This window comes from Bufo gargarizans, chromosome 1 (assembly GCF_014858855.1).
Source record: "Bufo gargarizans isolate SCDJY-AF-19 chromosome 1, ASM1485885v1, whole genome shotgun sequence".
Lineage (NCBI taxonomy): Eukaryota > Metazoa > Chordata > Amphibia > Anura > Bufonidae > Bufo > Bufo gargarizans.
Genome location: NC_058080.1, coordinates 98033812 through 98059948, shown reverse-complemented (window position 1 = coordinate 98059948; position 26137 = coordinate 98033812). Strand labels below are relative to the sequence as shown.

Genomic DNA, 26137 nt, shown 5'->3' with positions numbered 1-26137 from the left:
TGGTTCTTGCTTTGTTGTAAAGAGACTATCATGTACTATATGATTTCTGATTTTCATTCTTTAAATTTATACAAATTTGAGAACACTATAATTTATTACACTACATTATGGTTTTCATTTTATCTTAAAGATAAATTCTTTATCTAACTACAAGATACTTATTATCTACAGTACAGACCATGAAAATGGTAGATTCACACTGAAGGCATCAAAACTATGAATTAACACATGTGGAATTATATACATAACAAAAAAGTGTGAAACAACTGAAAATATGTAATATTCTAGGTTCTTCAAAGAACTTTGCTTTGCACACTCTTGGCATTCTCTTGATGAGCTTCAAGAGGTAGTCACCTGAAATGGTTTTCACTTTACAGGTGTGCCCTGTCAGGTTTAATAGGTGGGATTTCTTGCCTTATAAATAGGGTTGGGATCATCAGTTGTGTTGTGGAGAAGTCAGGTGGATACACAGCTAATTGTCCTACTGAATAGACTGTTAGAATTTGTATTATGGCAAGAAAAAAGCGTCCTCAAGTGCAGTCACAAAAACTATCAAGTGCTACAAAGAAACTGGCTCACATGCGGACCGCCCCAGTAAAGGAAGACCAAGAGTCACCTCTGCTGCGGAGGATAAGTTCATCCGAGTCACCAGCCTCAGAAATCGCAGGTTAAGATTAGAGACCAGGTCAATGCCACACAGAGTGCTAGCAGCAGACACATCTCTAGAACAACTGTTAAGAGGAGACTGTGTGAATCAGGCCTTCATGGTAGAATATCTGCTAGGAAACCACTGCTAAGGACAGGCAACAAGCAGAAGAGACTTGTTTGGGCTAAAGAACACAAGGAATAGACATTAAACCAGTGGAAATCTGTGCTTTGGCCTGATGAGTCCAAATTTGAAATCTTTGGTTCCAACCACCATGTCTTTGTGCTACGCAGAAAAGGTGAACGGGTGGACTCTACATGCCTGGTTCCCACCGTGAAGCATGGAGGAGGAGGTGTGATGGTGTGGGGGTGCTTTGCTGGTGACACTGTTGGGGATTTATTCAAAATTGAAGGCATATTAAACCAGCATGGCTACCACAGCATCTTGCAGCGGCATGCTATTCCATCTGGTTTGCGTTTAGTTGGACCATCATTTATTTTTCAACAGGACAATGACCCCAAACACACCTCCAGGCTGTGTAAGGGCTATTTGACCATGAAGGAGAGTGATGGGATGCTGCGCCAGATGACCTGGCCTCCACAGTCACCGGACCTGAACCCAATCGAGATGCTTTGGGGTGAGCTGGACCGCAGAGTGAAGACAAAAGGGCCAACAAGTGCTAAGCATCTCTGGGAACTCCTTCAAGACTGTTGGAAGACCATTTCAGATGACTACCTCTTGAAGCTCATCAAGAGAATGCCAAGAGTGTGCAAAGCAGTAATCAAAGCAAAAGGTGGCTATTTTGAAGAACCTAGAATATGACAAATTTTCAGTTGTTTCACACTATTTCGTTATGTATATAATTCCACATGTGTTAATTCATAGTTTTGATGCCTTCAGTGTGAATCTACAATTTCCATAGTCATGAAAATAAAGAAAACTCTTTGAATGAGAAGGTGTGTCCAAACTTTTGGTCTGTACTGTATATATATATATATATATATATATATATATATATATTTACAATTTAGATAAATCATGTATAGGAAAATAAAGTGGTGTATTTTCTGATTGGACTGAAACACAGTAAAATAACTGACAACGAAACTTTAATAAATCAGATTTAAAAAGTCAGTCAGTTTCCCCCACAGATTGTCTGTGAGTAGACTGGGTAAAACACAGAATCATATTTCCCCAACATGATTCACTGTTTCAACTAATCTGGATTCATCAGGAGTCTTGGACATAATGATTGTGGCTGCATAAATCACCATTCGTGGTGTCATTCTTGAGTTAACTCACCTCTATGAAACTCCGAATGACTTAGGCCCCTTTCACACGGGCGAGATTTCCGCGCGGGTGCAATGCGTGAGGTGAACGCATTATACTCGCACTGAAACCGGACCCATTTATTTCTATGGGTCTATGCACATGAGCGTAGTTTTTTTAATGCATCACTTGTGCGTTGCGTGAAAATCGCAGCATGTTCCATATTCTGCGTTTTTCACGCAACGCAGGCCCCATAGAAGTGAATGGGGCTGGGTGAAAATCGCAAGCATCCGCAAGCAAGTGCGGAAGTGGTGCGATTTTCACGCACAGTTGCTATGAGACGATCGGGATGGAGACCCGATCATTATTATTTTCCCTTATAACATGGTTATAGGGGAAAATAATAGCATTCTTAATACAGAATGCATAGTACAATAGGGCTGGAGGGGTAAAAAAATAAATAAATAAAAAATTAACTCACCTTAATCCACTTGCTCGTGCAGCCCGGCTTATCTACTGTCTTCATCTTTGCTGTGCACAGGAAAAAGACCTGGGTTGATGTCACTGTGCTCATCACATGATCCATCGCCATGGTGATGGATCATGTGATAGACCATGTGATGAGCGCAGTGATGTCATCAAAGGTCCTGTTCCTCAAAGAAGAAGACAGAAGAGAAGCTGGGCTGCTCGAGCAAGTGGATAAAGGTGAGTTAAATTATTTAAAAAATTTTTGAACCCCTCCAGTCCTATTGTACTATGCATTCTGTATTAAGATTGATATTATTTTCCCTTATAACCATGTTATTACGGAAAATAATACAGTCTACACAACACCTAACCCAAACGGGTTTGGGTACCAAACATGCCGATTTTTCTCACTCACGTGCTTCCAAACGCATTACAATGTTTCGCACTAGCTCAGAAAAATCGTGCATGTTCCCGCAACGCACTCGCATCTTTTTCTGCCACGCCCGTGTGAAACCAGCCTTACTCCTTTTTTCTAATGTACCAGTCCACTGTAAGTCAGCAGTAATGCTTTCTTATGTATAATATATTAATAAAATATTAGGGAGACATTTATTAAGACCAGTGATTGAGATGCTGGTCGTAATCCCTGTGCGCTGCCCGTAGATGCTCCAAAGTTATGTTGAAGAGCGGCCTCTACATAACTTTTGCGCTTACTTACGCTGGCTGTGTGACAAGCTTTAATCTACACCAGCTCCCTTGCTGGCATAGTTTAAGATAAATTTCCATGCCAAAAACGGGTGTTTGTGACGGACCTTCCAGCTCGCCTTCTTCCCTGCCCACGCCACGTTCCCTATTGTCGCCACATTGCAAAAGTGGTGTGAGCAGGGAAAAATCGCAGAATTTGCCGCAAAACATCTTTGCGGCAAAATTTAACATAAGTGCATCAAAAAGTGACGTAAAACGTTAATAAATGACCCACTTAGGGTACTTTCACATTAGCGGCAGGGGGCGTCCGGTAGACTGTTCCGGCGGGTGAACAGCCTGTCGGATCCGTCCTGCCGCTAGTTCACGTGTGCCCCCAGACTGCCGCTCCATCCCCATTGACTATAATGGGGGCGGGGGAGGAGTTACGGTGGCAGCAAGGCAGCACACGGTGAGAGGCAACCGGACTAAAAGTATTGCATGCAGTCCGGGGGCACACATGAACTAGTGTCAGGACAGATCCGACAGGCTGTTCATTATAGTAATCTACAATATGACTCATTTATGCAAATACTTATTGGAACAGTTTTAATGTTTTGTTTAAAGGGCTTCTGTCACCCCCCAAACAGCAATTTTCAGTTTTGGACTTAATATACACTCACCTAAAGAATTATTAGGAACACCATACTAATACGGTGTTGGACCCCCTTTTGCCTTCAGAATTGCCTTAATTCTACGTGTCATTGATTCAACAAGGTGCTGATAGCATTCTTTAGAAATGTTGGCCCATATTGATAGGATAGCATCTTGCAGTTGATGGAGATTTGAGGGATGCACATCTAGGGCACGAAGCTCCCGTTCCACCACATCCCAAAGATGCTCTATTGGGTTGAGATCTGGTGACTGTGGGGGCCATTTTAGTACAGTGAACTCATTGTCATGTTCAAGAAACCAATTTGAACTGATTCAAGCTTTGTGACATGGTGCATTATCCTGCTGGAAGTAGCCATCAATACATGGTGGTCATGAAGGGATGGACATGGTCAGAAACAATGCTCAGGTAGCCCGTGGCATTTAAACGATGGCTAATTGGCACTAAGGGGCCTAAAGTGTGCCCAGAAAACATCCCCCACACCATTACACCATCACCACCAGCCTGCACAGTGGTAACAAGGCATGATGGATACATGTTTTCATTCTGTTTACGCCAAATTTGGACTCTACCATTTGAATGTCTCAACAGAAATTGAGACTCATCAGACCAGACCAAATTTTTCCAGTCTTCAACAGTCCAATTTTGGTGAGCTCCTGCAAATTGTAGCCTCTTTTTCCTATTTGTAGTGGAGATGAGTGGTAGCCGGTGGGGTCTTCTGCTGTTGTAGCCCATCCGCCTCAAGTTTGTGCGTGTTGTGGCTTCACAAATGCTTTGCTGCATACCTCGGTTGTAACGAGTGGTCATTTCAGTCAACGTTGCTCTTCTATCAGCTTGAATCAGTCGGCCCATTCTCCTCTGACCTCTAGCATCAACAAGGCATTTTTCGCCCACAGGACTGTCGCATACTGGATGTTTTTCCCTTTTCACACCATTCTTTGTAAACCCTAGAAATGGTTGTGCGTGAAAATCCCAGTAACTGAGCAGATTGTGAAATACTCAGACCGGCCCGTCTGGCACCAACAACCATGACACGCTCAAAATTGCTTAAATCACCTTTCTTTCCCATTCTGACATTAAGTTTGGAGTTCAGGAGATTGTCTTGACCAGGACCACAACCCTACTTGCATTGAAGCAACTGCCATGTGATTGGTTGACTAGATAATCGCATTAATGAGAAATAGAACAGGTGTTCCTAATAATTCTTTAGGTGAGTGTATTTGCTAACGTACGCAGATTCCATATATACCCCTCTTACCTCTGGCTGTGCTGTAATTTCAGTAAAAATCGTACTTTTGTGATATGCAAATTTCTTCACTACCAGCAAGTAGGGTGGACTTGCTGGTAGCCGCTGCATCATCGGTCTGAAAAAACGCCCCCTCCTCCACTCGATTGACAGGGCCAGCGAGTGCTCTCATCCTCCAGCTGGCCCTGCCTGCAGCTCAAATCCCGTGCCTGCGCCGTACCGGTCCTCATTCGGCGCAGGCGCTCTGAGAGAAGGACGCTCGCTTGACTGCTCCTTCCTCAATGCGCCTGCGCCGATGACATCAGCCCTACACCCGGAAGAGAGTCAAGTGGAGGAGGGGGCGTTTTTTCAGACCGAGGATGCGGTGGCTACCAGCAAGTCCACCCAACTTGCTGGTAGAGAAGAAATTTGCATATAACAAAAGTATGATTTTTACTGAAATTACAGCACAGCCGGAGGTAAGAGGGGTATATATGGAATCTGCGTACATTAGCAAATATATTAAGTCCAAAACTGAAAATTGCTGTTTGGGGGGTGACAGAAGCCCTTTAAGGCTTGTACAACTCAAAAGGAAAATCCCTACAAAAATAATAACCAGTTTCCTAAATTAACACTACATTAATATTAAATAGATCAGGTGACCTGAATGGGTATTTAAGTGAAATATATAAAAGGCAGGCATTTCCAGATATGCTTTGTACAACTTCTAATGTGTCTTTGTGCGATAGAAGCAATCATTTCTATACTCTGCGGGTGTGGGAGCAACTGTGGCTAGAATCATTAAAGCGGCACCAGCAAAATTACATACCTTGCTCGTTTAATCACAGCCTCCTGTAGCTTGTTGGCTGTATTGTTGAATGTTTTCTTGTGCTATTCCATTGTTCGAAATTCTCCTCTATGAAGCAAGGAATAATCAATGATATCTTATTTAAGTGTGTTATTATGTGTTATTTTCTTTCTATCACCAACCTATCAAAATACAGATTGAAACCATTTGAAATTCTATGTGGCTAATAGCATATTAACCAAATCAAGACAAAAAAAAAACTCTAAAGGGCATTTACAATGCATTATTCTCACTGTTATTTACTTTCTTATTTATTTTACTTGCTGACCCACTCAGGAAGTGGAGGTTTGTATCCTTTTCCCCTCTAAATTTACTGCATGCTGTAATCTACCTTATATTACATATTGTCTTTTTTTGCTATATCTTTATTAAGTCTGTGTTGTCTATCCTTTAGGATGATTACTTTCGTACATGGAGCCCTGGCAGACCATTTGATCAAGGTAAGTTGCACTGTATGTTTTAAATCCTTAACTTTAAAAGCTGTTACAAGAGTCCTAAAGTAGATGCTACATTAATGACTTATTGATGATGGTAAAAAATTCCTGTTATGTTTAAAGGTTTTGTGCCCCTTTGGGGGGGGGGGGGGTGGGGGTGGCATATCTGCTTCTTGGGCAACCTGCAAAAGGAAGCATACTTACCTGCTTTCTGGCACTGTCTCCCAACTCCTTTTCTCCCCAGTCTCTGCTCTGCTGCGCCCCAGGATGTAAACTACCTCTGCAACCAATTATTGGCTGCAGCAGTGACCTGCTCCCCTCGTATCACATGACCATTTGACATGATGCAGGGCGAGAAGGTCACTGTTGCAGCCAAATAAAAGTTTACAACCCATTTAAGAAAGATTTACAGACCTCCTCCATTCACTGGTCTGCAGGTCGTTGCATCAGCCCTGCTGGTTGTTCAGGAAGTCTTAGGCAGAATATTACCATTGAGGTCCACCCCTGGACAGCCGTAGTATGAACAGTAAGACCTTGCTCAGCATGGCAGAATGGTGGTTGAAGTCTCTTTTTGTTGGATGGCAGTCAGGTCACTGAAAACTGTGTCTCACCACACCTGGTCATTAACTTGGACAGCCCCTGATCATTGCCAGTGGTTTCCAGTCCTGGCTCTGTTAAACAGCTGATACAGCCTGCACTTAGGAAAGAGATACTTGAACAGTTCCACATATTGTAGCAGATGTCATTCAGTTTCAAAATTAAATAAAAAAACTCAGTCCATAGTTTTAAACGCAGTCCTGGATAACTCAGCATACGGCAAGATGAGCTGCTGATGGAGTGAATTTGGTTTTCTCTCCATCCCTGCATCAAATGTATCAAACAACGTTTCTTGATTCAACACTATATTTAAATAAGAACTTTCCAATGGTACTATAGAGGTCCTCTGCCAAAGCAAAATAAACATTGTTAGGCTACTTTCACACTAGCGTTTATTGCGGATCCGTCATGGATCTGCAAAAACGTTTCCATTACAATAATACAACCGCATGCATCCGTCATGAACGGATCCGGTTGTATTATGTCTTCTATAGCCATGACTGATCCGTCTTGAACACCATTGAAAGTCAATGGGGGATGGATCCGTTTTATATTGTTCCAGATTATTCCAGATTGTGGCTCCGCTTCGTCAGGCGAACAGCAAAACGCTGCAGGCAGTGTTTTGGTGTCCGTCTCCAGAGCGGAATGGAGACTGATCGGAGGAAAACTGATGCATTCTGAGCGGATCCTTTTCCATTCAGAATGTATTAGGGTAAAACCGATCTGTTTTGGACCACTTGTGAGAGCCCTGAACGGATATCACAAACAGAAAGCCAAAACGCTGGTGTGAAAGTAGCCTTAATTAATATACCTCGTCGTTACAAAATAACACTGTATCATAGTAATATAGTAACATTGTACATAAGGCCGAAAAAAGACATTTACCCATCCAGTTCGGCCTGTTATTCTGCAAGTTGATCCAGAGGAAGGCAAAAAAAAACAAAAAACTGTGCGGTAGAAGCCAATTTTCCCCACTTTAGGGGAATAAAAAATTCCTTACCGACTCCAATCAGGCAATCAGAATAACTCCCTGGATCAACGATATCTCTCTAGTAGCTATAGCCTGCAATATTATTACACTCCAGAAATACATCCAGGCCCCTCTTGAATTCCTTTATTGTGCTCAACATCACCACCTCCTCAGGCAGAGAGTTCCATAGTCTCACTGCTCTTACCGTAAAGAATCCTCTTCTATGTTTGTGTACAAACCTTCTTTCCTCCAGACGCAGAGGATGTCCCCTCGTCACAGTCCTGGGGATAAACAGATGATGGGATAGATCTCTGTACTGACCCCTGATATATTTAAACATAGTTATTATCTCCCCTCAGTTGTCTTTTTTCTAAAGTGAATAACCCTAATTTTGATACTTTTTCAGGGTACTGTAGTCCCCCCATTCCAGTTATTACTTTAGTTGCCCACCTCTAAACCCTCTCCAGCTCTGCTATGTCTGCCTTGTTCACAGGAGCCCAGAACTGTACATAGTACTCCATCTTCCGTCTGACTAGTGATTTGTAAAGTGGCAGGACTATGTTCTCATCACAGGCATCTATGCCCCTTTTTATGCAACCCATTATCTTATTGGCCACTTAAGGGGTAAAAATTCCTTCCCGACTCTAATCAGGCAATCAGAATAACTCCCTGGATCAACAAACCCTCTCTAGTAGCTATATCCTGTAATATTATTACACTCCAGAAATACGTCCAGGGCCCCTCTTGAATTCCTTTATTGTACTCACCATCACCACCTCCTCAGACAGAGAGTTCCATAGTCTCACTGCTCTTACCGTAAAGAATCCTCTTCTATGTTTGTGTACAAACCTTCTTTCCTCCAGACACAGAGGATGTCCCCTCGTCACAGTCACCGTCCTGGGGATAAAAAGATGACGAGATAGATCTCTGTACTGACCCCTGATATATTTATACATAGTAATTAGATCTCCCCTCAGTCGTCTTTTTTCTAAAGTGAATAACCCTAATTTTGATCATCTTTCAGGCATGTTTCATTTGCATGTTCATGTCACATTGTGGTGTGAAACAAAAAACATACATTTGTTGTAATATGTCCTGCTTCAATTGTCTATAATAAAACACAACACCATTAATATCACATTTAATCATGAACCTTCTAAGATACCCAATGTTGCTTTGTGGTTAACTCTGCATTTAAAACTCTTTGGCATCTTGGTTTGAAGATGTACCCAGCTTTTCTTAATGTAGAAAGAAATTTACTTTTTTCATGAAGTCATACACCAGAACACAGAACTTCTCTTATTTGATAGGAGTTACCTGTAATTAGGGGATGGGCAAAAAGGCTGTCTTTTTGTCTCTGATGTCCACCATATCCTCATCCCTCCCCCTATATCATCTATGTCCACCCCCTTCTGGTTGGACAGTGCAATCCTCCCTCTTCTAGTCATTCTACTCTTAACCATTCATGAAGACAGTCTCTGGTGTGTGTTATTTGAACAGTTAACATATAACACATAACCACAACCATAAAAACTTACAATACAGGCATGAAAAAATGAAGGGTCCATAGGAAACGTTTCCATCACATTTGTTTCTTGAATTCAATAAAAAATTTAAGCTCAATCAAAAATTTTGTGCACCAATAAAAAACAGAAGAAAAAAAAACGTCAAATCCCCAAGAAGTATTATAAAAAATATATATATATATTGTTCTCCACTTTCTTATTTTATACACATTTCCATTCCCTGCTGCAGCATCATTTATCCACACACACAGCTCATAACTGTAACCTTATTCTTGGAGTACAGACTGCACACAGAGCTTTGCTGAGCATCCATTAAATTCTCCGCTACAACTTCACACATCCAAAACTCAAAGCCACACCCATTCACATTCCAATAAATGATTTATCTGCTCTCGGCTATACAGCTTTCCTGTAAACACATATGCACACACCCAGAATTGCCGATGATCTGTATTGCCTATTTATGCCATTACTTGCCAACGTCTTCTGGTCTTCTCTCTGTAATCAATCAAATGCTTGTAACAAGACAAACAATTTTTGTTAAAACCAAATCATTTTTTATGCCGCGTGGTCTTACTCAATTGGTGATGCACATACAGTTAGGTCCATATATATTTAGACACTGACACAAATTTTGTTTTTATTACCTGTTTTCTAAGACATATTCAAGTTATAGTTATATAATAGACATAGACATAAAGTCAAGACTTTAAGCTTTCATTTGAGTGTATCCACATTAAAATTTGATGAAGGGTTTAGGAGTTTCAGATCCTTTACATGTGGCACCCTGTTTTTAAAGGTACCAAAAGTAATTAGACAATTGACTCAAAGGCTGTTTCATGGGCAGGTGTGGGCAATACTTTCCAGGATATAGGCATATCAATATCCAAATCTACCGTAAGAGAAGACTGTAAATACAGAGGGTTCACTGCACAGTGCAAGCCTCAAGAATAAGAAGGCTAGATTAAACTTTGCTAAAAAAAAATCTTAAAAGACCAGCACACTTCTGAAAGAACATTCTTTGGATAGATGAAACCAAGATCAACCTCTACCAGAATGGTGGAAAGAAAAAAGTATGGCGAATGCACAGGACAGCTCATGATCCAAGGCATACCACATCGTCTGTAAAACACGGTGGAGGCAGTGTGATGGCTTGGGCATGCATGGCTGCCAGTGGCACCGGGTCCCTAGTGTTTATTGATGATGTGACACAGGACAGAAGCAGCTGGATGAATTCTGTGGTTTTCAGAGACATACTCTGTGCTCAAATCCAGCCAAATGCAGCCAAACTGATTGGTCGGCGTTTCAAAATACAGATGGACAATGACCCAAAACATAAAGCCAAAGCAACCCAGGAGTTTATTAAAGCAAAGAAGCGGAATATTCTTGAATAGCCAAGTCGGTCCCCTTATCTGAACCCAATAGGGCATGCATTTCACTTTTTAAAGACTAAACTTCAGACAGAAAGGCCCACAAGCAAGCAACAACTGAAAACCACTGCAGTAAAGGCCTGGCAGAGTATTAAAAGGAGGAAACACAGCATCTGGTGATGTCCATTAGTTCAAGACTTCAGGCAGTCATTGCCAACAAAGAGTTTTCAACCTAGTATTAGACATTTTATTTACATTTTATTTTTGAGCCCCTGAAATCAACGGATTGAGTTTAAAAAACACTTTAGTTCCTCACATTTTTATGCAATCATTTTGTTCAACCCACTGAATTTAAGCTGAAAGTCTGAACTTCAACTGCATCTGAATTGTTTTGTTCAAAATCCATTGTGGTAATGTACAGAACAAAAATTAGAAACATTTTGTCTCTGTTTAAATATCTCCTAGGTGGCCCTATTTCAACTTTTCACTGTGTACTCAATTACCCCTTAATTCCACCGTTTGGTTCCCTGTACTGCCTATTTTTACCTGTGCTTAAAATCAGGTTGCTATGCAGGTCCGTCCTCTGTGTTGAAGGACGGAGGACGCAGAAGCACGCAGCGTGCAAGGTCAGATTACAGACAGCCAGGGACTGTAAGTAGATGATTAAAGCCAGGTCCTCCCCAGCAGCTGATAACAGTGCCTGGGCTGTGTGCACTTCTCCCTGTCCCTGCGCTTGGCAGATGCTCCCTCACTCAGCAGAGCTGGAGAATACAGAGTAGAAGCATCGCAGACCAGGGAAGGGAGATCTGCCGTCTGCTCAGTGTATAAATGAAAGCAACATGTGGTAAGAGGACCCCTTTCTGCTGCAGGAGATTAACCCTTTAGGGGGAGGGCTCTGGTTACTGACACTTTTGGGGGGCTATTGTTACTGGCTAGTGAGGGCAGGCGGGATTAGCCTCAGGGTGAGGGCAGTGGCGGCCATCTTAACTGAATAGTGAAATTGCAGTTTTATGCAGACTGGTTGCTAAGGGCTGAATCTTATTAAATATGGGGTAAGTCAGTCTAATAGTATCTGATTCTGAAATGTTATTAGTAACTACATATATGAAAATTTAAATTAGGGTCTAAGTGTGACAGTTATCCTTTAAGGATGGGTTCACACCTTACAATTATCTGCTTGTAAAAGAGGGAAAAAAAATATTTAATAATCTTCACTTTTTGTGTCTTATAAAAGGTATTGCACATCATTTACTAAACACTAGTGTTGAGCGAGCATGCTTGGCCAAACACTAGTTTGGCTCGAGCATCGCTATGCTTGGCACATTGCGGAGTTCAGCCGAACTCCACATTTGCTCAAACGTGATGCTCAAGTCAGTGTATAGAAATCTAATTTTGCCTCTATTTCTATGCAGAAGATCACTGTACAGTGAGGGAATCCCTCAGTGTGAGTCCACGGCTTAGGGGTCCCTGCTCTGACTCCATATATAGCTATATCCATATATGGAGTCAGTGCTTGGGGACACCACAGTGTATTTAAATCAAATTTAGCCTGTATTTCAGAGAAGAAGTATTTGAACTCGCAAACTTTTGCATAAGAGGCAAGGCACTTAACCAATCAGCTATAATAGCTGCAGAGCCACTTAATAATAATAAAAAAAAAATACAAAAATTATGAGACTTCTACTGTACTGTATTTCAACTGAGACCTATACGATAGAACGAAGAAAGAGAAGTTCCAGCATTCAGGATAAAACCTAGATGTTTTCTTTATTCATAATGGTCACAATTCACATACATGGACAGCTTCTTCCTCCACCACTAGGTTGACATGTTTCGGACTTGTTAGTCCTTACTCGTAACCTCTAAGTTATGAGTAAGGACTAACAAGTCCAAAACATGTCAACCTAGTGGTGGAGGGAGAAGCTGTCCATGTATATGAATTATGACCATTATGAATAAAGAAAACATCTAGGTTTTATCATGAATTCTGGAACTTCTCTTTCTTCATGTTACAAACAAGGACTGGACCGGTCTGTTCCGTGCATGTGAAAATATATGGTGAGCTGGAAAAATACGTTATACGGTAGAAGTCTCATATTTTTTTTTACATTTTTAAGTGACTGTCTATATAGTGTAGTGGTTAAAGTTCTGGCCTATGGTGTAGAAGCTGTGTGTTCAAATCCTGTCATAAACTCTTTCAGAAATAGAGGTTAAATTCGATTTATATATTTTTTTTATAATTGTAAAAAAATGTATGGCACAAAATAAATGTGTAATAACTAGAAAAAAGCATAGGGAGGATGTCTGGATGCATCTTGGACTCCCAGTCACTGCTGGGAATGATGTTGTCCGAATAGTACGCCACTTTTACAGACTGACAATAATAAGCACCAAACCGAAGATAAAATCGATTTTAGATGCTTTTCTGTGTATTTACTTGTATATAAAATGCAAGTGCTGACAAAAATTAATAGGAAGAGACACTCCGATACAACCTGTATATCACATAAAGGTGGGCCTCATTCACATTGTGGTACAATTGTTCATGTAGTTTGACTCCTACACTCATAAAGTCTATGCACTAAGTGAAAGGGCTGCATAAAATTACAAGGAACAGGCACTAAAATACACCCTTTGTTACACATAATGGAGGGCATCATACACAGCCTTGAGAAATTATGATTGATGGCCTGCTGGTGAACCAATTAAAAAACATTTGGAGCAAGGGTCTGCTGATCTGACAAGCTACACATTATGAGCGAGGGCCTGCTGCCACTTTGGTAACTCTAGATAACCTGGGGCCGATCGCACGTCCCGGTGACGGCGACGATTCATTCGGAGGTTTGCCTTATCAATTTTCAATGTTATTTTCAGCGCAAACCTTGGTGACCATGGGGAATCATGATTCAATTCTGGAGAGGGAGCCTCAGAAATGGCTACGGGTACCACATCCAAGCAAGGCAGCATGTGCGCAAATTACCTATTAGGTATAATTAGGTGAGGGCCTGCAGGTCAGCTGACCCTGTAAAAGATTTTAGGTGTGGGCCTGCTGGTGAGCTGACCCTCTAAAAAAATATATGCGAGGGCCTGCTGGTGAGCTCACCCTGTAAAAGATTGTAGGTGAAGGTCTGCTGGTAAGCTAACCCTGTAAAACATTATATGTGAGGGCCTTCTGGTGAGCTTACCCTGTAAAACATTGTAGGTGAGGGCCTGCTGGTAAGCTGACCCTCTAAAAATTATATGCGAGGGCCTTCAGGTGAGTTGACCCTGTAAAAGATTGTAGGTGAAGACCTGCTAGTGAGCTGACCCTGTAAAACATTATATGCGAGGGCCTACTGGTTAGCTAACCTTGTAAAACATTGTAGGTGAGGGCCTGCTATTGAGCTGACCCTGTAAAACGTTATATGTGAGGGCCTGCTGGTGAGCTGACCCTGTAAAAGATTGTAGGTGAGGGCCTGCTGGTGACCTAACCCTGTAGAAACTTATATGCGAGGGCCTGCTGGTGAGCTGACCCTCTAAAATGTTGTACGTGAGGGCCTGCAGGTGAGCTGAACCTCTAAAACATTATATGCGAGGGCCTTCAGGTGAGCTGACCCTGTAAAAGATTGTAGGTGAAGGCCTGCTGGCCAGCTGATCCTCTAAAAAATTATGTGATGGCCTGCTGGTGAGCTGACCCTGTAAAGCATTATATGCGAGGGCCTGCTGGTGAGCTAACCGTGTAAAAGATTTTAGGTGCGGGCCTGAAGGTGAGCTGATCCTATAAAAATTATATACGAGGGCCTGCTGGTGACCTGACCCTGTAAAAGAATGTAGGTGAGGGCCTGCTGGTGAACTGACCCTGTAAAAAATTATATGCGCGGGCCTGCTGGTGAGCTGACCCTCTAAAAGGTTGTAGGTGAGGGTCTTCAGGTGAGCTGACCCTGTAAAAGATTATATGCAAGGGCCTGCTGGTGAGCTGACCCTGCAAAAAATTATATGAAAGGGCCTGCTGGTGAGTTGACCCTGTAAAGCATTATATGCGAGGGCCTGCTGGTGAGCTGGCCCTGTTAAACATTACATGCGAGGGCCTGCTGGTGACCTGACCCTCTAAAAAATTATATGCTAGGGCCCGCTAGTGAGCTGACCCTCTAAAACATTATATGCTAGGGCCTGCCGGTGAGATGACCCTCTAAAAAAATTATATGTGAGAGCCTGCTGGTGAGCTGACCATTTGAAAAATTATATACGAGGGCCTGCAGCTGAGCTGACCCTGTAAAATATTATATGCGAAGGGCATATATGCGAGGACATTATATGCAACGAATAATCATGTTGATATGAGGAAAGAGGATAAGGAGGAAGAGAAAAGGAAGATTTAACCATATACGCTTGTTTGTGGTACAAGGGGTGCATGGGAATACAGTGAATTCAGTACATTATAAACAACACATTTATGTTCATCAGCTTTCCTCTGGTGGAGTCGAGAAGTCATGGTCAATCCAGGCCTTGTTTATTTTTATAAAAGTTAACCTGTCAGCATTTTCAGTTGACAGGCGGATACGCTTATCTGTTATGCCATCAGTAGCACTAAATACCCGCTCAGACAAAACTCTGGAGGCAGGGCAGGCCAGGCCAGCACCTCCAAGGCGTAGAGCGCCAGTTCATGCCACGTGTCCAGCCTGGACACCGAGTAGTTGTAAGGCACTAAGGGATTATTGAGGACGCTGACACGGTCTGTTACGTACTCCTTCACCATCTTCCCCAAAAATTTCCTCCTTGTGACACTAGGCTGCGCATCAGGGTGAGAGTGCTGGCGAGTGTCATGAAACTGTCACAGTCTTTGGAGAGTTTGGAGAGGCATGTGTGCCAGAGTACTAAAAGGCAAGACTTCGCTTTCGTCATCAGGAGGATCACTCTCAATCTCCTTATTATCTTCTGCCCACCTACGCTGAACAGATGGAATTAAACTTCTGTGAGTACTACCCTCTGTAGCTGAGGCAACCGTCTCCTGCTCCTCCTCCTCTTCGTTGTTCAATTCGCTCTGAGAATACGAACTGAGGGTGGTCTGGCTATCACCCTGTGTAATGTCTTCCCCCATTTCCACCTCTTACACATGCAAAGTGTCATTCTTAATTGTGAGTAGCAAGCTTTTGAGTAGACGCAGAAGTGGGATGGTTACACTGATAATAGCGTTATCGTCACTCACATCTGTGTTGATTCCTCAAAGTTTCTTAAAATCTCACAGAAGTCAGACATCCGTGCCCACTCCTCGCTTGTGAATAGTGGAAGCTGACTGGAAAGGCGACGACCATGTTGCAGCTGGTATTCTACTACTGCCCTCTGCTTCTCACAAAGCCTGGCCAACATGTGGAACGTCGAGTTCTAGCATGTGCTCACGTCGCACAACAGCCAGTAAGCTGGCCAATTCAAGCACTGCTGCAGCGTTGACAGACCGGTGGAAGCTGTTGATGACTTCACAAATAGCTCAGGTAAATTGGGGTAGGCTTTGAGAAACAGCTGAACCACTAAGTTTAAGACGTGGGCTAGGCATGGGAATGCGTCTGAGCTTGCCGAGCTTCAAAGCCCCCACCAAGTTACGGACATTGTCAGACACAACCATGCCTGGTTCTAGGTTGAGTGGCGAGAGCCACAGCTCAACAGCTCAGTCTGGTCTCTTATCCCCTGCCACTGCTCTGCAGCGGTGTGCTGTTTGTCCCCTAAGCATATCAGCTTCAGTATGGCCTGTTGCCGCTTCCCCACTGCAGTGCTACACTGCTTCCAGCTACCGACTGATGACTGACTGGTGCTGCACGCGAATAATTCAAAGATGGAAGTGAAGTAGGAGGCGGAGGAGGAGAAGTGGGGTTTGGAGTCCCTAACGTAGGTGCTGGCGGAAACCCTGATCGACGTAGGGCCCTCAATTTTTGCCATCAGTAGCACCTGTGCCATCCCAGGGTACGACTCGCTCATGGCCTCCACAACATTCACCCAGTGTGCCGTCAGGGAAATGTAGAGTCCATGGCTAAATGCACTTGTCCATGTGTCCGTTGTTAAGTAGATATTTCCAGTAACTGTGTTGGTCAGGGCACGTGTGATGTTACGAGACGCATGTTGGTGTAAGGCTGCCAGGGTACACCTTGAAAAATAGTGGCAGCTGGGGACTGCATAATGCAGGACGGCTGCCTACATGAGGCTGTGGAAGGCCTCAGTGTCCACAAGCCTAAATGGCAACAACTCCAGGGCCAGTAATTAGGAAAGCTGCACATTTAGTGCTATGGCCTGTGTGTGGGTGGCAGGGTATTTGTGCTTACGTTCAAATGCCTGGGGTAAGGACATTTGTATGCTGCGTTGGGACACGGAAGAGGATGTGGTCGCTGATGATGCTTGCAGGTGCATGGCGGGAGGCATCCGGGCCTGCGTCTTGGACATGGGATTGGCTAGCACATAGCACATGGGAAGAGGGGGCAGTGGTATGACCCGCAGACACAGATTAAGGACCCAGGCGTTCGACCCACCTATTACGGTGCTTTGATGCCATGTGGCGGATCATGCTGGTGGTGTTGAGGTTGCTAATGTTCAGGCCCCTACTTATTTTTGTATGGCACATTACAATTCTTTTATCATCCGCCCTTTCCTCAAAAAATCGCTAGAATGCGGAACACCTACTTCTTGGCAAGGGAGATTTCCGCAAAATTATGCTCCGGGGAACAGTTGCGGGCCTGTTTGGTGTGGCCCACCTTTTCCCTTTTGCCACCCTACTGCCTCTTCCAGTCTGATGCGGTGAAGCACATCCCTCCCCCTCTGTACTGCTGTCCCTGCTCAGCTTTCTACCTTCCCAGGTTAGGTCAGTGACTTCATCGTCCACCACCTCATCTTCCACTTCCTCACTCTGTTCATCCTCCTGACTTTTTGACCTAACCACCACCTCAGTGATTGACAACTGTGTCTCATCCTCTTCATCAACCTCTTGAGACAGTATTTGCCATTGCGTTTTTGGCAACTGTGTCTCATCATCATCCACCTCATTAAACAGTAATTGCCTTTCCCCACCGTCATCTTCTTGTGATTGTGGATGCTCAAGAGTTTGGGAATCATGCTCAAGATCTGTCCCTCTTCAATCGTGCTTGGTGAGAGGGCCAAATCAAGGAATGGTGCTGAAAAGAGCTCCTCGAAATATCCGAGTTTGGGATCACTTGATCTCTTGAGATGCGGTGATGCAAAACCAATTTCCTTTTTTTTAAGAGTTATTATTGTGAAAAAGTATTAAAACAATAACAAAAAAAGCCAATAAGTATTTGTTATTGCTGCAATGGTACTTACCCAGATAATAACATGATCAAGTTATTTACGTGAATGTTGCAAAATTTATAATGTAAAAATTCAGTGGTGGTATTGCTGTTTTTTTCCTTCCTACATAAAGAGTTCAAAAAGTTAGTTAATGAATCATGTGTACCTCAAAATGTTGCAATTAAAAACTACAACTCACAAAAAGCCAACTCTCATACAGATATATTGACAGAAAAATAAAAAAAAGTTAAAGCTGTTGGAATGCAACAATGAAAAAAAAAATATTGCTTGTTCACTAAAGCCTAAAATGCATACAGGGGGCAGGGGTTATATAATTTATGATTTATGTCCTTTGACTATGGTTTAGATTTTTATGGTGTATAAAAGAAAGGCTTAAGTTTAGGTTGTGATCTTTTTTTTTTCTCTGTGAGACTTTTTTGTAATCTGCAAGAAAAGATATTAAAATAATAAAAATAATTACACTCTCTGTTCCAATGCTTACACTCCATCAGCACTGCTTTAATTCTCCCAATAATGTTCTGTGTACCACATGTGACCACTGTGGCCTTGTGTCTTATAGGGGCATTTTGCCTCTACAGTCATGAAAATTAAGGATGAAGAAATCTTTTCTCGCGGTTCAGAAAGCATCCCAGAAAGCCCACTATGTTGCTGTGTTTTTTTTGGCTATATATAGGTGTTTTCTGGGGGAGGGGGTACACTTTCACATTACGGAGAGTGCCTAATATGTGTAGTACGTATGTAGTGGAGTAATAGTAGTAATAGTAGTAGTATAGTATTTTAGACCAGGCAATGCCCCTTTGGGTTTCTCGGAAAGCTATCCAAATTAGCTTTCCTAAGCCTATCTGATGCTAGCAGATGTAAGATGTGCTAATTTTCATAGATTTTTCCTAGAAAAACCAGAGCAATGTTTCCTAGCATACAGTAGTCATCATGTTTTTTAACTGGTCTCCATAATAGAAATAGTGCCCATCCAGAGGTCCTCCCAAGGCCTTGCAACTAGAAAAGCTGATTTTATTTTATTTGCTCTGATAAAGGTCTTTTGTCCTGAAAGAGCTAGTTGCAGATGTAAGGCTGGCTTAGCTATTTTCCTAAATAAGTATGTTTGAAAGACTGAGTAATAACTTAAAGGGTATGCTGTTGTTATTGCCACTTAGTGATTGTGCTGTGAATTGAAGTCAAGGGTTTTGCTAGCTTGCTGCAATATTAAATTCTTTATGACACTTTTTTTGGCAAAAGATATATAAATAACGAGGGGATTTGATTGACCATGCTAGTTAAACCCTTCCAGACAATGCCATACATGTCCAGTTTTAAACAGCAGAAGTAATGCCTTGCGTTTACCAGCCCGGAATGCTTTCCCCTGGCTTAGATCAGGGAAGGCACTCTGTAGCAGTAATAGGCCTCAGTCTGTACAAGAATTCCAGGCTGATTACTAGTGTATTTGAATGTTGGCACTGTATTGGAATCTACTGAACATGAATAAAAAATAAATAAATAAACAATAATGAAAAATTTAACATTCTGGACATTTCTGCATCCAAAATGGCCACAACTATTAAAGTATAAAAATACTATTTCCACAGAGCAAAAGGCGGAATGGAAAAAAAATGGCCGAGTCACCATTTTTTCATCACTTTACCTTCCAAAAAATTGACTAAAAGTGATTAAACATCATGCACACTTCAAAATATCAAGATAGTCCTGCGAAAAAATTATCCCTGATACTATTCTGTAAACATAACTATAAAAAAAATCAGAGGCTCAGAATATGGCAATGAAAAGAAAAAAACTTTTTTTCCAAAGTTTTTTTTTGTATTAAAACACAAGAAAACCTATATAAATATGGTATCATTGTAACCATACTGACCCAGAGAATACAGGTCAGTTTTACCACATAGTTAACTCTTTAAAAACAAAACCCATAAGTCTGTGGTGGAATTGTTTAATTTTTTTCCAATTCCACCGCATTTGTAATTGTTTTCCAGCTTCCTACTACATGGTATGTAATAATAAATGGTGCCACTAAAAAGTACAACTTGTCCTGCAAAAAAAAATCCCTAACTGGCTTCGGTAAGGCAGGGAGTAAAAAACAAATATGGAAAATCGCAGGTCCAGAAAGGGTCAAATAACGTAAACTTTTTTATTTTAAATGAGAAAATGATAATCTCAGCAAGCAGAAGCTGAAATAACAAATATCATAGAGACTGTTCATATAAAAAAATCCATCTTTTGTTATAATAAAGGACAAATCTCTATGATTGTTTATCCTCTGTATTCTATCCTTTATAATTGGGCTGCACTGTGCTGATATGTTCAGATTATCAAATTGGCTACATTTAGGCCTTTTACCAGAGCAGCAAGAACTAGATGCATCAGCACAAGTAGTATTACTTATTTAACAAGAGGTAATAGACTGTTGGGTAATAAAATAAAATAAAACATAATGTGTGGTAATATTATGAGGGTGAGGGTGATTTATTTCATATACTACATTATAAATATATTTTGGAAATGGAGGACAAATATTCTTTAAGATATTTGTCATGGTGAAAAAGCTGGGAAAACAGGCTGGGACCCTGGAGCAAAAAACATCTGAGTCATTGCAAGGCTTTGCTGTTCTATATCTCTTCAGGACCGTGCATGACGGATTCATCAAGCTTACAGGCAGCAAAAATAGAATATGATTCTAAACTTCACATATATTGAAAGCTTTGATGAATGCTGAAATATGTTTTTGAGAAATAGCCAAAAAGATACGAAGTACAATTAAAAGTGATGCATGATAAGTTTAGGTGAACATGCAGATAACTTACATTTCTGGGTTTCATTGTCATAAAAAGATACATATTAAAGGGAGCAATTTTTTTTTTCATTTTGCCTTTTTATATGTCTAATAATGTTAGGAAATGTAATATGTTGTAGATACATTCCAAGCCTCAAATGTGGGCTAAGTTCACATATGCGTAACAGCCTCAGTTGCAAATTCTGACATTCCGACACCATAAGTGAACCAAAGACAGCCTTAAGCACCATTCACACGTCCGTGTCCATGCTCAAATCTGTGAGAAGGTGGTCAGTGATGGCTCTGTGTTTAGTCCGTGTGTCTATTTTTTGCTGTCCATGTGCCATCTGTGTTTCACTGACACTGCACAGCTGAAAAATAATTTTCAAAGCATCTCTTCCTAATGATCCTTGAAACACGAATGGAACACGGATGGCATCCGTGGTTTTCATGGACCCATAGACTATAATGGGTGTGACGGACAAAACAGAGCATGTATCTGTGCTAAAACCCATGGACCGTGGTAAAAAACTGTCTGAATACATACCTTAAAATGAATGTGGACGTGTGCTGTTCGTGGAGAATACTGACGTGTGAATGAGGCTTTATATAGGTTAGTCGGTTCATCAACAGCTGTTGGCATTTATCTTGTGGCGGATCCTGAACTGCGTCATTTTCCGTTTTTGTGCTCCTATAAGGGAACAGAAAACAAGGACTGACAATGCATATCTGAAACTAGCCTTACTTATCTGTTGTGGGTCAGTCTTGCATAGATGTTTTTTTCTTATAATAAGCATTATAATTTTATTTGCAATCAGAAAACACGACTTGGGACAGTTATTTCCCACTAAATGAATCATTACATTTGCATTTGACTTTTGAAAGGTGACAGAAAAGTAACAGTAAACAGAACTTCACAAAAACGTGTTTTGTAGTTTAACACCGTAAGGACCTTAACCACCAAAGACCTATTTTTCCTTCAGGATGCAAAATCATTCTTCAAATCTGACATGTTTCACTTTATGTTTTAATATCTTTGGAATGCTTGCACTTATCAAGTAATTCTGAAATAATTTTTCGTGACACATCATACTTTTATGTTAGTGGTTAGAGATGAGCGAAGTATTGTCAAAATTAGATTCGGCTGCTTCTCCAAATGTAAAAAAAAATTTGCTTTGTGAAGAATTACTTTGTCACAAAGCACATTTCTTTGTAATTTGTGGGTGCAATGACAGAGAGCTGTGATTGGGCTGCCCCCTGTCATTTACCCCTCAGATTCCGCGTTCATACAGTGTAAAATAAAAAAATCATAAAATCATATTTACCTTATCCATTTGATGGTGAAGAGCCAGCCACCACCATCTTTATTGAAGATCACGCACAAAATCGCGTCGGCCAGCGTGATGACTTTATACATCACCGCGCATGGGATTTTGTGTGAGATCTTCCATCAAGATAGCCGTGGCTAGCTTTTTGCGCTCAAACGGATGAGGTAAGAATATATATATTTTTTTTACCCCATTTCAGGTAAAATCAATTCATTACCACAAAGCACTAGGAAATTCGGCTTCGTGGCAAATTAAATTTTCCTGGACATTCATATTGAATTCCAAATCTCAATGCTATTATTGCTGCATTTTAGGTCATATGTTTTGCTTTTATAAAAAAATAATAATCTTAAATATAAAAGTTTAAAAAATGGCATATTTAAACAGTTAAATATCTCTGCTTTTAAGACAGTCATAACTGACACAACAGTTATCATTTTCCATGTGTCTACTTTATATTGGCATCATTTTTCTATGATCTTTTTAAGATATTTTACAGGAATGAATGCAAAATGGAGGTGAAATTTAAGAATTTCATTTTTTATAGCCTTTCAATTTTTAATTACAGCAATTGATAGAGAATTAAAACAATAATTATTACCATGTTTTTTAAGTTTTTAGAAATATTAGAAATACCTCAGAAATTAAGGTGTACCTTCTGGATTTTTGAGCCTCCATTGGATGTTTTTCAGGAGCAATTTCAGGTTTGCAGTGGCCTTGAAGTACAAAATCATAAGAAACAACCCCAATAGATCCAGTCTTGAAACAAAATTTATATAGTTTGTTTTATTACTTTTGTACCATAAAAATCACCTTTTCTTAAATTTATTTTGTGTGTCACCATATTCTGAGACCCAAAACATACTTATTTTTTCAGTGGTGGAGTTGTGTGAGAGTGTGTTTTGTGGGGTGAGCTGTAGTTTTATTGGTGCCATTGTGGGGTATATATGGCTTTTTAATCACTTTTTATTCCATTATCTATTAAACAAGGTGACCAAATTATAGTAGTTCTGTCAGAGTTTTTTTTTATGCTTTACTATAATCACCAAGTAGCCATACCTTAATGTCAACGGAGCACAGTACAGGAAGAGTTAACAAATACAAGCAATCAAATCGGTATGGTCACAGGCCCATGGTAATCCGAGACCGTAATATTCATTTAGGATACCTGTAGGATCATACAGTATGTCCAATGTGTGGCATTCACCAATTGACTAGCAAACTGTGACCACTATATATATATATATATATAAATATATATATTAGTGTTGATTGAGCACCAAAGTGCTCGTGTTCTACCGAGCACAATGGAAGTACGCCAGGCACCCCCTGCTCTGAAGAGGGGCGGGTGTCGGGACTCTAGTTCAGCTTAGGAGTCCCTGCTCTGACTCCATATATAGCTATGTCCATATATGGAGTCAGTGCTTGGGGACACCCCAGTGTATTTAAATTTAATTTAGACTGTATTTCAGAAATGTTTCTGCTGGGATTCAAACTCACAACCTTCTGCATTAGAGACAAGGCACTTAACCACTCAGCTATAATAGCCAGTTAATGTTTCAGCCATAATATATTTACAGATATTATAATATATTATAAATTCTAAATATATAATAATATGTGTAAATATATTATGGCATATATATATATAGTATAATATATATATATATATATATATATATATATATATATATATATAGTATAGAAGAATGGCAGCACTGACAAAAAATAGTTAGAAAGTTTGGGTGCACGTTCACTGGGGAATGAGCTGCTTACCCCTTGGTATATAAATAGAAAAACGAACAGCACTCCTGGGATCCACAAAAAAGGTTTTTCTTTATTCACTCATGTGATGCAACGTTTCGGCTCTGAACTAAAGCCTTTCTCAAGCAAAGAACAAGTGCATACTGTGATATATATATATACCCAACAGGAAGTGAAGTCAATTCATTTACAAGATCATGTGATACAGATCATGTGATACAGATCATGTAATACAAATTATGTGAAACCGGACATTCATAGATACAAAAACAAACACAACAGTGTTCAAATATATGCATGCAATATAAGATAAGCACTCACATAGGAAGGCAGTTGCTATAGTTACTGTACATGCGTGTGTCTGTCCTATGATGCCGCACACTATATGAAAAAGTAAGGCCATGTCAAAGGAAAAACCATCATCTGAGTCCATACTTGTACTGATATAACAGAAACTCCATATTGGACTGTGCTGCCTATATAAGTAGCCTAGAACACTGTCCATTTAACGCATTGACAATGTATAACAAGAATATTCAACCTAAGTAGCAAGATGCTTCAGGAATGTCATTGTAAAAATAAAATGCTAAGCTTATAATGCCTTAAATGGATTTTCCAACTTCAGTGTTTTTTGTTTAGCTTTTTATTACGCCTCACCCAGTAGGATCTGTAAAGCCAGTGCTCCAGACTAAAAAAATACCTGGTAGCCATTGGCTCCTGAACTGAAAAATTTAGGAGCCAAATCTAGTTTTTAGTCGCCAAATCGAAACCGAATCAAAATTTTGGTATCGTGACAACGCTACTCCGATCAGATTGGCATAGGGTTGTTTTGATACCAAAATTTTGATTCGCTTTCGTCACCATAAGGTATTGCGATACTCAATACCGCGCAAAAAAAAAAAAACACCAAAAAAAGCCGCGTGCATTTTGCATATTATGAAATGTTCGGCCCATAATAGAACAGTCCTATCCTATTTTTTGGGGTGACAAGGTGACTAAAAAATGGCGAATGCTCACCGCATAGGAGATATTTTTTAATAATTTAATAGTTTGGACAGCGCTATGTTATATGTTTATTTATTCTTTATATATTTTATATGTAAAATTGGGAAAGGGGGGATTTAAACGTAATATTTTAGGGTACTTTCACACTAGCGGTTTTCTTTTTCGGCATAGAGTTCCGTCACAGGGGCTCTAAACCGGAAAAGAACTGATCAGGCATATCCCCATGCATTCTGAATGGAGAGAAATCCGTTCAGAATGCATCAGGATGTCTTCAGTTCAGTCATTTTGACTGATCAGGCAAAAGAGAAAACTGCAGCATGCTACGGTTATATCTCCGGCGAAAAAAACCTGAAGATTTGCCTGAATGCCGGATCCAGCATTTTTTCCCATAGGAATGTATCAGTGCCGGATCTGGCATTCAAAATACCGGAATGCACCCGCACTAAATCCGGACCCATTAACTTCTATGGGGCTGTGCACATGAGCGGTGATTTTCACACATCACTTGTGCATTGCGTGAAAATCACAGCATGTTCTATGTTGTGCTTTTTTCATGCAACGCAGGCCCCATAGAAGTGAATGGGGCTGTGTGAAAATCGCAAGCAAGTGCGGATGCGGTGCGATTTTCACACATGGTTGCTAGGATGAAAGTCTATTCACTGTATTATTTTACCTTATAACATGGTTCTAAGGGAAAATAATAGCATTCTTTAATACAGAATGCTTAGTAGAAGGTCAATATAATAAACATTGGTGGCGCAGTGCGCCCCCCCCCATCACCCCAGTATGATAAACATTGGTGGCGCAGTGTGCGCCCCCAATATAATAAACATTGGTGGCGCAGTGCACCCCCCCATCACCCCAGTATGATAAACATTGGTGGCGCAGTGTGCGCCCTCAATATAATAAACATTGGTGGCGTAGTGCGCCCCCCCCCCCCCACCCCAGTTTGATAAACATTGGTGGCGCAGTGCGCCCCCCCAATATAAGAAATATTGGTGGCGCAGTGCGCACCCCCCCCCAACACCCCAGTATAATAAACATTGGTGGCGCAGTGTGCCCCCCTCAATATAATAAACATTGGTGGCGCAGTGCGCACCCCCCCAACACCCCAGTATAATAAACATTGGTGGCGCAGTGCGCCCCCCCAATATAATAAACATTGGTGGTGCAGTGTGCACCCCCCCCCAACACCTCAGTATAATCAACATTGGTGGTGCAGTGTGCCCCCCTCAATATAATAA

General features: G+C 41.0%; 1 protein-coding gene across 2 annotated transcripts in view; it reads left to right on the top strand.

Moving 5' to 3' along the window:
- The window catches only part of SPOCK3 (SPARC (osteonectin), cwcv and kazal like domains proteoglycan 3), a 489251-nt gene that overhangs the window by 190434 nt on the left and 272680 nt on the right, over nt 1-26137 (top strand). For both annotated transcript variants that reach the window (XM_044285920.1, XM_044285986.1), the window contains exon 3: nt 6225-6270. In XM_044285920.1, coding sequence (XP_044141855.1) covers nt 6225-6270 — 46 coding nt within the window. The remainder of the gene's footprint in view (nt 1-6224; nt 6271-26137) is intronic.